At 43.2% G+C, this 12,288-nt stretch overlaps 1 protein-coding gene across 1 annotated transcript in view; it reads right to left on the bottom strand.

Annotated features, from left to right (window-relative positions):
- Nucleotides 1–12,288, bottom strand: part of LOC101483618 (A-type voltage-gated potassium channel KCND2) — a 104,444-nt gene that overhangs the window by 6,070 nt on the left and 86,086 nt on the right. The window contains exons 2-4 of the mRNA XM_004564889.3: nt 5,840–6,002; nt 1,073–1,168; nt 217–455 (exon numbers count right to left, since the gene is read on the bottom strand). Of these exons, the coding sequence (XP_004564946.1) occupies nt 217–455; nt 1,073–1,168; nt 5,840–6,002 (498 nt within the window). The remainder of the gene's footprint in view (nt 1–216; nt 456–1,072; nt 1,169–5,839; nt 6,003–12,288) is intronic.

Here is a 12,288-nt window from a genome sequence, read left to right as displayed (position 1 = left end):
CTCATCAGGAACTTAAGACCCTTCAGAAGAACCTTTGTAACCTTCTGGAATATCCTTAAAGTCAGTAGGACCCCCTGCAATTTTCACAGTCATGTCTTCTGGGTGATTTTATTTCTTTATGGAGATCAAATATGACTAGAAGTAAACAAAGAGATGTAAATGTTGGATGTAACCGTATGACTGTAAAAAACAGAGTTGCAGTGCTGTCTAACATACCTGTTGGTTAGTGGTCGCTCCCTGATCTGGATGGTGCTCAGCTCCTGGAGACTGCCCTGCAGACCCACAGACATGTTGGAGTTTGGGACGTTGAAGGTCTTCCTCTTCCTGCGGCCACAGCAGGAGCTTAGGCCATGAGTTGAAGAGGATGAGATGGAGGAAGAGCAAGAAACCTGCTTCAGCAGTGTAACATCCTTGCAGGTCGCCTCATACGTCTTCTCATCTACAAACTCGTGATTCTGAGAAAAAGCAAAGCTGCAGTTTTACAGGATGGCAGGTAAAGGAGAATCTGCTATGAACTAGATCAGGGGTGCCCAATCCTGGTCCTCGAGAGCTACCGTCCTGCAGCTTTTAGATGCATCCTTGTTCCCACACACCTGAATCAAATGAATGGCTTGTTATCAGGCCTTTGCCAAACATGATGGCATGCTGAAGAGATCAAACCATTTGATTCAGCTGTGTTGGAGTAGGGATGCATCTAAAAGCTGCAGGATAGTAGCTCTCGAGGACCAGGATTGGGCACCCCTGAACTAGATAGATGTCCAAATTCAAACAGTAAACAATCAAACTGAATATTTTTTGTTTACTGCTGAAAAATTGGAAAAAAATTAATCTCCAGGTAAGGTAAATGATAGTCATTCTCATTAATTAAAAATATAATGATTTAGATTCAATTTAGGCTCTTTGAAGTTATTGAGAATTTTTTTTAATGTGTTAAATCTATAAAATCTGGGAAAACATGTAAAGGAGTAAACTGTTAATCAGTTGGTCAAATAAAGTGTGTGTGTGTGTGTGTGTGTGTGTGTGTGTGTGTGTGTGTGTGTGTGTGTGTGTGTGTGTGTGTCTGCCTCCTCACCGTGGTCTTTTCCAGGCAGTTCAAGAGATGATGATGATGCACCTCGAAGTTAGGGTTGGCCTTACACACCAGCGCCTGTCCTGCTTCTTTGGATGCCTTCAAGACATAAACACAAAACACATGACCTCAGCGACCCCATCATTTACAGAGAAACACCTGAGCAAGGCTAATATTTCCACCAAAATCTGCCAAACCTCAGCATTTCCATCTTAGCCACAATTCCTTCCTGTTCTCAAGTTAGTGTGAAAATGATGGATCACTCACTGGATCAAACCAAGGCTACCAACAGCAGCCATTCAGCAGCTTTTGTTTTACTTCTGTGGTTTGACTCCAGCCTCATTTAACCCAAGAGAGCCTCCAGAGCTTGTATAACTCTGGAGTTCAGACTGAATGTGACCCAGGTGGGCAGAAGAGTAACCAATCACGTGGAGCTCAGAAGCTCAGCTGCTGCCAAAGGAAGAGTCAAAATCATGAGCCCCTATGCTGGGCAGAAGCAACACAGCTTTTGAAATATTAACAAGACTTCATTCCAAAGTTTTGCTTTACATTGACTCTGCCCAGTTGCATGCGGATTGGCTGGGCGATTGACATGCAGTTCAGCCCAATTTCATTCCTCCACAAGTCAATGAAGTCCAACACTATTACTGATGATGTCATGAATCGCGCAGGTAATCATCTCCTAACAGCAGAGCTGCATGGTAGGGCTCAAGTCAAAGGAACAAAACAAAAGAGGAAGAAGACAGAGCAGAGAGTAGGAGAGACACTGAGAGGTGGAGGTGTAGAGAACTTCCTGTTGGTCAGGTAAGGCACCCCCACACAGCAAAGGATCAGATCATGCACATGTGAGTTAGTTAGTGACTGACGGGTATTTTGTTTTTCAGACTGTGAGCAAAGCTAAGAAGGATGTGAAAAGACAGAACACTACAGACAGGCTACAGACAGACAGTGATAGAAACAGGATGAAGATGAATTCATCATGGACACTTCAGCATCAACATTTCAGTCAGCTAAACACATGAGCAAGGACCAGATGAGGACCAGCTAACACAGGCTAAATTCACAATAAAACACTTTCATTTAAAAAAGAAGAGCAAACTCTGTCCAGACACTGGATCAGAAATGATCTCCAAACATCCGGTCTAAAGCCAAAGATCATATTACCTTTACTCTATTTAGTGCTGATATGAGACTGTTTTACAGAGAAAGTCCAGACTTTGCAGGGTAAATGTAGGGTAAGTAACAAGGCTGTCACTTTCTGCTTGTGTTGAGGAAGTTTGGAGTTTTGAGGAATTAGAAGGTTATAGCTTGTTCCCCTCCCACCACTGCCAATGGCCTAGAGCCCTCTTATATTCCAACAGCAGGGATGGAACCAGTGAGATGTAACTCAGCAGAGTTACTTATGTACTTCACTGAAGTACAGTTTTAATGTCCTTGGACTTAGATTCTTATCTTTATTTTTTATTTTAATTCTACTGATATGTGGTGCTGTATAAAACCCCACAAAGAAAATGATGCTTCTGTCATCCGAATTTTGCTTGTAATTTGGCCTCATTGATCACAAAAATAAACCAAAGAAATGTAGGTTTTTGCTTTGCAAAGAGTCACGGTGTATCTGCCTATGTTACTCCGCTTTAGATTCTAGACCCTCCAGAGTCTTGTGGACATGTTGTGGGGATATCAGGATGTAGCCATAGTCAGTCAGGTCTTCTACCATATCTGTGCTGAGCTGTGAACTTAGAGATGGATCACTTTAACAGCGAAGAAGAAAGGGTCCATCAGAGTTTGCTGTTTGTCAGGTATCTGGGAGCTGGAACCACCTGAACCTTCAGCGCTCTTGTTTGGCAGGTAAAGAGAAACTAATGTAAAAGGCTGGAGTTTTGAAATGAGAGCACAGCTTTATCATTACATTGATCCAAAAACATGTCACTGCTGAAGCGCACACACACACACACACAGATGAAAGCACAATGAAAGCAGCCCTCAGCATGCTCCTCACAGCTGGATATGAGACAGAAAAGATGAGAAACCAAGAGAACAAACAACAGCACCACCACTGCATGTCCACGGTTACCTCCTCCTCAGGGTCAATAATCAGCCGGCTGCGTTTGTACTGCAAATAAGCGTTAGCGCCTCCACTCTTCACTGCTCGAATTCTAGCAAGCCTGGTTTTTTGTTTGTGAACACACATAGGTTTGTGAGCGATCAACTGTAAGTGGGAACACAAACACAGGCTCACCACCATGGTCACTAAAACAAACTTGCAGGAGGATTAGATGTGAACATGAAAACAGAAGCTGCAAAGATTCAGATCCCATTTGCTGCCGTCCTTCATCTGCTCATGTTTATCTCAGCCTTTGACGTCCACGAAAACTGAGTCTGATAATCCAACAAAACACCCAGAACCAAACTAACAAGGTAACTAATGTGAGCAAATCATATCTTCTGCATTCAGAAAGTCACTTCAGTGAAGAAAATATCAAAATATCAAAGATGTCAATATCTGGACATAAGCTGTCCTTTTTAATAACTTCTGCTTGCAAACAAAGTGTTGGCTTGTGTGATGAGCAGCTGATGAAGCAGTGCACATAAACAGCAAAAAGTGAAAAAGGCGTGTGGCAAGCTTCAACGTAAGTTACAAAAATAGCACCCCTACTGGCTAAATGCAAGATCACTTGACTGATCACTTGCCTCTTGGCCTGGTTTGTCCATGTTTACATTGTAATGTAATCCTGATTAATGTCAGTCTCAGGAACTATTACACAGAAACTGCAAGACAGACACCAACACTAAATTAGGTTTGTGGGTTTGGGGAAGAATAATCATATTAATTTATCCGGATAACATGATTTTCAGATTGACAGCGGTCCCCAACATTTTTTGTGCCACGGAGCGGTTTAATGTCAGACAATATTTTCACGGACCGACCTTTAAGGTGTCGCGGATAAGAACAACAAAATAAAATGGAAAAAACCAAGACAAAAACTGTGGTATTTTGTAAATATCATAATAAACGCGAATTCACTGTGTAATTGTGTAACTTTATTAGCAGCGTCCTCCTGAAATGCGACAACAACATTGAGAGTAATATCCTCCTCTCTGCCCCTTAATGCTCTCTGGTAGCTATGGTAACTCTTAAATATTTCTTTCAAAAATTAGACACAACTACAAAGCGGGAAAAGATGCAGGAAAACTGAGTTACCGATAAAGCCCTGAAAACCATCAATTTCACACCCGGGGGTGGGGAACGCTGTATTGGAGAAGAACACCACCAAAGGGCAATATGACCCGGTGAGCAGCCAGCTGAGCTCCGTGAGCTGTGTGAACCTTTAAAAATTTGGATGAACACTTTGAGCATCACCTCCATTTAGATGACACATCTGTGCAGCAACAAGTGTCTTTAAATCCTTCAAGAATCTGTGGAAGAACGTCAGGGTGTCTGCAGCCACTCATTTCCCAATCAATCAAAATCTATCCAAACTTTGTGTAAATGTCAAATTTGAACTGCATCCTCACAGCTGACACTGATGTGGTCAGCAGGATTTTCATGATCTCTGACAGATTATCCCAACATAAATTGAGCCAAGGGTGTTTTATTTACCGGTTAAAGGTAAGTGAGCACAAGTGGTGTGAATATGTAGGTGTAAAATGAGCTTTCCCAAAGTTTCTTTAGGTTCAGTTTGAAGCATCAACTCTAATTTGCACAGATAATAAGTTCATGTATGTGATGCTGATGGTTTCTGCAGACAGAAGCTGAGTGACTGATGATGTGCATGAGAGAACATAAAAGCTTTGCTCAGTAGAAGATGTGTTGTATGAATCTGATAATATTTATTCTTCAGAGATCTTCTGCAGGCTTCAGGCTGCAGACAGAAACATGATTCAGCTGCTTCTCTGTAACTTTCCAACATGGTGTTTCTCTCTGACTCCCAGTGGGGTAAACAAAGGTCTCCAGCACAACCAGAAAACTCATTTGTTGATGCTGGGAGGAAGTAAAGCCTGGACAGCTTCCTGCTCTCTGTGTCTTCCTCTCTTTTCTCCTGTGGGTTGTGCACAAACTCAGATTTCAAAATTAGAACAAACTACTGTCACCACACTGATGTGTGAGTGACCTTCTGCAGCAGCCGGCCCTCTTACTTCAGAAGTGCCCTGCTTCCTCTCAGAGATACTCTGGATTTCTCTCTGAACACTCACAGCTGTAAACACACCCACATCCACAGTTGCTCTCTGTAAACACCTCTGCAAATATGCAATGAATACGTTCACCACACGGTGGCAGCGTCTTACCAGAAAGGTTCAGTGTGATGACCAGCATTACATTCTGGTCTGTAGATCTGAAATGACTGCAGACTTCTAAAGTTTCTGTGTTAGTTTTTAAAGCTGCAGTCTGAGCGCTTTCAACTGCTAAAATTAATCAGGTATGTATTCCAGGAACATCATGTCTGTACAGATGTTCATCTAACACTAATATAACAATAATGTTAGCGTGCCTCAGGGCAGGCTGGAGGCTTCCAGAGTCACAGCACAGTCGTGTGGTTCAGTGTGGGATTACTTGAGAGCTGCCCGCACTGATTAATGAACATAACGTCATAACTATTTCTTCACATTCTGTTAATTTCTGTTAAAGTTTTAAACTCATTAGAAACAAAAAGTTCTTCATAAAAACACTGATGTCCTGCATCTAAATCCCAGGTCACTGCTGTCCTCCCATTACACTCTGAAGACAGTTTGTGTCAGTGGATGGATGAATGGATAATATGGAGTCCTCACCTTTTGCGCTCTTCTCTTCTCGGCTCGCTGGCTCTGGTGGTAGATTCGGCTGAAGTTGGACACGATGACGGGGACCGGCAGAGCGATGACCAACACGCCACTCAAAGAGCAGATGGAACCAAAGATCTTCCCCATAATGGTCTTTGGCACCATGTCACCATATCTAAGAGAGCAGAGAGTCAGAGGTCAGCCCGGCTGTGAGGTCAGCAGCAGTTTGTGTAAACTGAGATTTGCCATTTTCAGAGGGTCTGAACAACAGCAGGTATATCTGGGTTTTTGTTCTTTCGCACAGCAACGTGGAGCATCATGGATTCTTCAGATTTCGCCCACTTAGAAAAACCTGAAGACAAATAAATTTGAATACACCAAAGATCCCACAGACACACTATGAAGCTTATTCCTGTAAAGGTGTAAAGAAGAAGAACTTCAGTGTGTTTATGATGAAGATACCAAAGTTAACCTGATTGTAAATGAAAGACTGGGACACAGTATATACACTGTGTTTTGAGTCATTTATACTGGAGGAGACAATCATGACCTATGCTGAGCATAAGCTACAGTGAAATGAGTGCACCTCTGTTGATGTATTTCAGCCTCTGATAGGTCATTTTCCCAAACATCTCTGTGATGTCATACAAAAGGAAAAGCATGCTGGGTCTCTTTTCTTTGCACGGCAGTAAAGAAGCGAACATGATGGTAGATGGTGTTAAGATCTTTGGTCTTCATGCAGTGCAACGATTATTTCACAAAATGTTTGCATTACTGTGATTCAAGTGAGAATAAAATGTTGCCTGATATGTGCTGTTACAACACAGAGCATAAAGAGCAGACAGAACAGTCTGTGACTGAAGTTGGAGCATTTCTGATGTGGACCCACTTTATAAACTAGCTTGACTCCTTTGGTTCTGACTCCAGGTGGTGTAGCAGTGAACTGCTAGCTCTGTCCCCTTACAGTAAGAAGGTCCAGGGTTGAATACAGCTGAGAGGACTGAGAGGTGGTGATAAAGAAAGAAGACCCTGATCCAAAACTGACACCTTCAAGCTTGACTGAAATTTGAAGCTGCCCACCTGAATAAACCAAACACAAGTCTGATGATCAGAAAGACAGAGATTGAGCTGTTTGACTACAATGGTAAGAGCTAGGTTTAAGGTGAAGCTCTCAAACAGTCAGACGGAATCAGTAATCCTGTGTGATCATCGAGCTGTTGTTATACATCTGTTTTCCTGTAAGCTGAACACCACACTCAACAGTTTCCTCTTCATTTATGATCAGTCGGTTTGGTGTGACAGATACTCAATGACTAAACTAAATGCAGCTTTTTCAAAGACTCTGCAGAAAATGGAGCTGATGCAGCGTTTTACCTTCAGTTTCATGAATGAAACTGCAGTTCAGTCAGCATCCACGTGGAGGCGCTAAAGCTCTGCATTACCACCACCACCACACGTCAACACATTCATCAAAACTTTAAAACACCCAAATAATTCTGCCCCACTTTCAAACAGTAAGACAGCAGCGGCATTCCCAGCATGCTCAGTGCTCAGACGCTAGGACAGAGGAGAGTGTATCCATCAGGCTAAAGTCATGAGCTTTATTCACCCTGAGGCTCAAAAACACTCAGAACATGTCAGTAACTGTTCGGTTTCTAATTACTGATTTTTCAAAGGAGATGTTTAGTTTCTATTATCATTGCTTTCAGTAATAAATCGGTCGCTCTGATTAAGTTTACACCAACAGAAATCTCAAAATGTAAGATATAAAACAAATATTTTCACATGTGGAAATGATATTTTTTCTAGCTCAAACTGATCTGTAGACAACAATCAAAGGAAGATGGCACGGCTTTTGTATAATCATCTACAGTAGCGATAAAAACAACATAATAAAAACTAAAAAATACTGGGACCACATCAGAGGAGGCAGAGAAATCTGGGTCTCCTTTGGTCTGACGTTAAACAGGATTACTTTATCATTTCCATATTGTTGTATATTCAGTGCTGCATTTTGAGCTACAGCGCACTAGTTGCCAAATGCAGTGTTCTGATTGGTCAGATCTGTTTATTTGCATGTGAAAAATCTGAAAAGTCCAGCTTGGTTCAGAAGAAAAAAAAAACATACCCCAAAGTGTGAGTGGCTGGATGTGGAATCCTAAAATATTTCAAACTAATACCTGGTCTGTAAAGACCTTCAGAAAAAACTCATTTGAAGTCTGGAGTGGAGAAAACATTAATCAGACTAACAAATACTCAGACTTCAAAATATCAGCATGAAGATATAAACCAAGCAGTTCAGATATCGACAACTGGTGTGTCAGCTGCTGACTAAATGTCAGCTGCTAAATGCAGCACTGATTAATATCACCCTCATAAACATGATCCACATCAAGCGGTTCAGGTTCCATTCTTCGGGTTCCAAGAGGAAGTCACTTCTGTAAACTTCTGTCCTCTTTGTCTTCCTGTCGAGTTTCATGTTTCGCTCAAGGTGAAGTTTGAGTCAGTGACGGATCGCCTCGTCTCCTCCTGCAAACCTTCAAAGCTCGAGCCACCGCGTCTCACAGGCAGCCAATCAGAGGCCGCGACCTTGTCTCAGTGTGTTTCACCCAATTAGAAACACACTCAGAGTACAGGTGTGTGTGTGTGGCTGTGTATGGTTGTGTCAGTCATGTGACTACGTCCTTCATCAAGGAGGGTGTGTGTGTTGACTCTGCTGTGTATTCACCTCTTTATAGCAAACACACACACACAAACTTGTGTGTTTGATCAAATATGGGTGTTAGTAGGTGTTCCGCCAGTAATGACTTTGACCTCAGTGGAGTAACTGACATCAGCTGAGGATAATAAGATACAGCACCCACCTTTAGTTCACTGGTTCATTGCAGCACAAATATTTTTTCCACAAATAGGAATATTGCACTGTTTTTGAACCAAATTTTTAAAAACAATGAGAACAAGGACAAAACGTTTAAGCACTGACGGTCTCTGAGTGTTATATTAACAATTATTATTATGGTAGAAAACCACATAAACCTACTGAAATACTTTATATCAAACTTTGTTGCTGATGCGCACATGAACCTGCAGGATGTCTGAAGGTTTTGACTGTTGAGCGTCTTTAATGTGATGTCACTGCCTCAGCTTTGAGGTACTGTGTGGATGACCATGTTTCCTCTGATGGCCGGACTCCCCACGTGATCGATATGCTTTCAGATGCACACTGAGGTCACAAATATGAACAGTGCAAATGCTCAGAGTCTGGGTGGTTGGAGATCCTTACGGCTAAGCTGAAAGGAAAGTGAGAGTTGAGCAGGATTTGTAGGCTGAACACCAACATTCATCCTGTCATTCGTCATTAATATTTTAATTTGGAGGAAACACCCTCAGCTCAACTTTAGTAGAGAGGTAAATTCAAGAAAATCAGGCAATAAAATATCTGCTCCATCAACCTCCTTCTGCATCAACAGCAAAGTCTTTGAGAGCTTTCCCAAACTCACTCTCTTCTTCGGCGGTTTTACTTTGCTGATCTCTCAGTAACCCAGAGCTCTGAGAGGATCTCGTCTGCTCCTTCGGAGTAAAAGCACCATAATCTCTTCAGACAGTGTGAGAGCCGAGCGCTGAGAGCTGAGGGTTTGATAATGATCCTGATGAAACGGCTTTAGTGATGAATAAAGATGATGGCTTTAATGATGGAGCATGCTCAGTGAGGAGAGTCAGTTTGATGCACTTGCACTTTAATGATTCAACACAAACTGTTTCCCGCCTGTCTCTGAATGATTACGATCATCAGGCTCATCACGATGAAGGTCATGATAAAATGATGGAATATCATTTGATGATCTACAGGACGATTATATTTTTTTTCTCATCTTATTCTTGACTTTATCATTTTGTGACAGTCTCGAGCTGTGAGGGGAGAGAGCAGGAGGTGCAGGGAGGGTTAGGATGTCCAAGTCCTTCACAGAGAAAGCAGAAATCAGTCCATGAGCCACTGACAGCTCCTGAAGGAGTCAAGGAGGCCTGTTTGTTTAGGTTAAGTTAGAATCGGTTCATTCAGTAACAATAAAAATCTTCTGACTAAAGTCGCACAGAGCACCCGACATGATAAATTTGAGTAGATCAGAGCAGGTTCCCTCAGACTCATATCCCAATTTTATTTCAATGTAAACGAAAGACTTCGAGTTGATATTAGTTTCTGCAGACATGAAGCATTCAGGTTCACTTCTCTGATTGGCAGCTTGCCCACTGCAACACTCGAGGCTCATGGGAGTTTAGTGTGAAATGTCATTCAGAGCATGTGTGCTGCTGAGAGAAGGTGAACTTCATCACATACCATCACACTGCATCACATCATCATCCTTCACGTGTCTGTGAGTGTGTGTGTGTGTGTGTGTGTGTGTGTGTGTGTGTGTGTGTGTGATAACAAAAAGCAGATATTGATGCTGCGGTCAGCACTTTGTCAGACCCACTGAAATCTTCAGATTTGAGCTCCTCAGAGTTTACCATTAATCCCTCCATCCAGTGGAAGCGCTATCAGCCACGCTTCCACAACCAATCAATCAGTTAATCAACATCCTGGAGGGGGAATCTGCAGCAGGTTGTAAAATAATGAAACCAATAGCAGAAAGTGTTGATCACACAGCACGGCGAGCCAGGAAACCAGACACAACTCCCTTAGGAGGAATCTGCCCGCAGACCGGCTGACCCAGATTCTGCTGCAGAAACAGCGGACAGAAAAATATGGCTGCACTTCAATGGTGGCAAGGAGGAGTTCTCACAGCTGGAGCCCAGAGCCACTAGCAGAGCCTGAATCTACAGCTGGAGCAGTTTCTAAGTAATGAAGTCCAGTTTTTAACAGAAGATGAAACACTGAAAGTTTCAGAACAACAACGATCCATCACCACACTGAGGCCCGAGAGGAGCTGCAGATTCAGGTCACGGCGCCGGTGCGGCCCAGTCTGGACCTGAGCTGCTGCACACATGAGAGGAAACGTGTTCCTGCTAGTGTGTTATCACACTGAGAGGTGTTGTACACTGTGAGCTACAGATTCTGCTTTAACAGAGAGATCTTTTCTAATCTGTGGTTCGCTTTGACTTCTTCACACTTGTTGGGCTCGTACGTATCTTAAATGGACCCCTGCACCTTCACAGGAGAGCTTAGAGTTCCTCCTGACTCCATGAGACTCTACAGCAGTAAGGCAGTCTTTCGACCTGCATGTAGACCCTAAAGTTAAAATGTGGCACTGAGCGGTTGCACTGGGAGAAGGTGATGTTGGAAAACGTAGTTTAGTGTGCAGGAAGTAAATGTGTGTGCGTCCTGCAGAGAGCTTTAACACGCTGGCTGCTGGCAGCATGTTTAACGTTTCATAAAGTGAATTCACGTTGCTCTCGCCTCGCTACGTCTAAATTATTTATGCTGCTATCTGGACAAACGGCGCCTCGCTGCTGCTCTCCCATTAACAGGACAAACAGGCCACACACACACTCCTGCTCATGTCAAAGTAAAATGTTTCTGGCTTAATGAGAGGCCTGCTTCATTATGGATGAGCGTTCTCTGTGCGCCTGTGTGCGTTATTAATGCGGTGACATGATGGAGGCTTTGAACAGGTTTTATTAACAGCAGCACATTCTTCTTCACCGTAATGCTAACCACACAGACCAGGACCCGATCGACCCAAGGCAGGACCGCTGGACTGTGACCAGCCCGAACCTGGACCTCTGGGCTTCAATACAGTCACACATGTTCCCATGATCCCTGAGTCTGAGCTGACAGGCTAACAGTTATGAACCTCCAGAGAATTCTCATACTGTCAGCTCAGCCTTAAGCAGCTCTGCAGTGATGTTCAGCTCACTGTTCGGCTGTCCACCTGCAGCATTAGCACTCCGATTCAGCAGGATTACCAGCAGCTTCATGTTTAGCGCACAGAGTCTGACTCTAATGTGATTTGATTTACAGCAGGTCTGTCAGAAGAACATCAGCTGAGATGCTCTCTGCAAGCATGAGTATCACAACACAATGGAAAGAACAACCTCACAGCATCTAACCAGGAAGTCTCTCTCTAAGCAGTAGGATCATTGTGAAGTCTACAATCAGGAGACGCCTTCACGTTGGTTACTTACATAACTGTATGTGTTGGGTCTGCACCTTGCAGGCCCTGCTGGTTCAAAGACTTACCACTCATGAAGAAAGCAAGACAAACAGCTCAACCGGTTTTAACGTGCTAGCAAGGGGACAGCGTTTGGCAGTACCTCTGCCCTCGGTCTCAGATGACTCCAAAAAACCAGCCTCCCCTGCAGCCTTTTATTCTGTGACACGCAGTTTCACAAACACCCATTGTGAAACCCCTTTGAACTAAGACACTCAGTGTTTGTGTATGCATGTGCGAGCATGTGTGAGTGTGTGTGGATGTTTTTGTGTGACTTCCTGCTGATCACAAAGGGTCATCTCCCCTAACCCT

This window comes from Maylandia zebra, linkage group LG17 (assembly GCF_041146795.1).
Source record: "Maylandia zebra isolate NMK-2024a linkage group LG17, Mzebra_GT3a, whole genome shotgun sequence".
Taxonomy (NCBI): Eukaryota; Metazoa; Chordata; class Actinopteri; order Cichliformes; family Cichlidae; genus Maylandia; species Maylandia zebra.
Note: the sequence above shows the minus strand (reverse complement) of the source record. Positions and strands in the feature narration are given on the sequence as shown.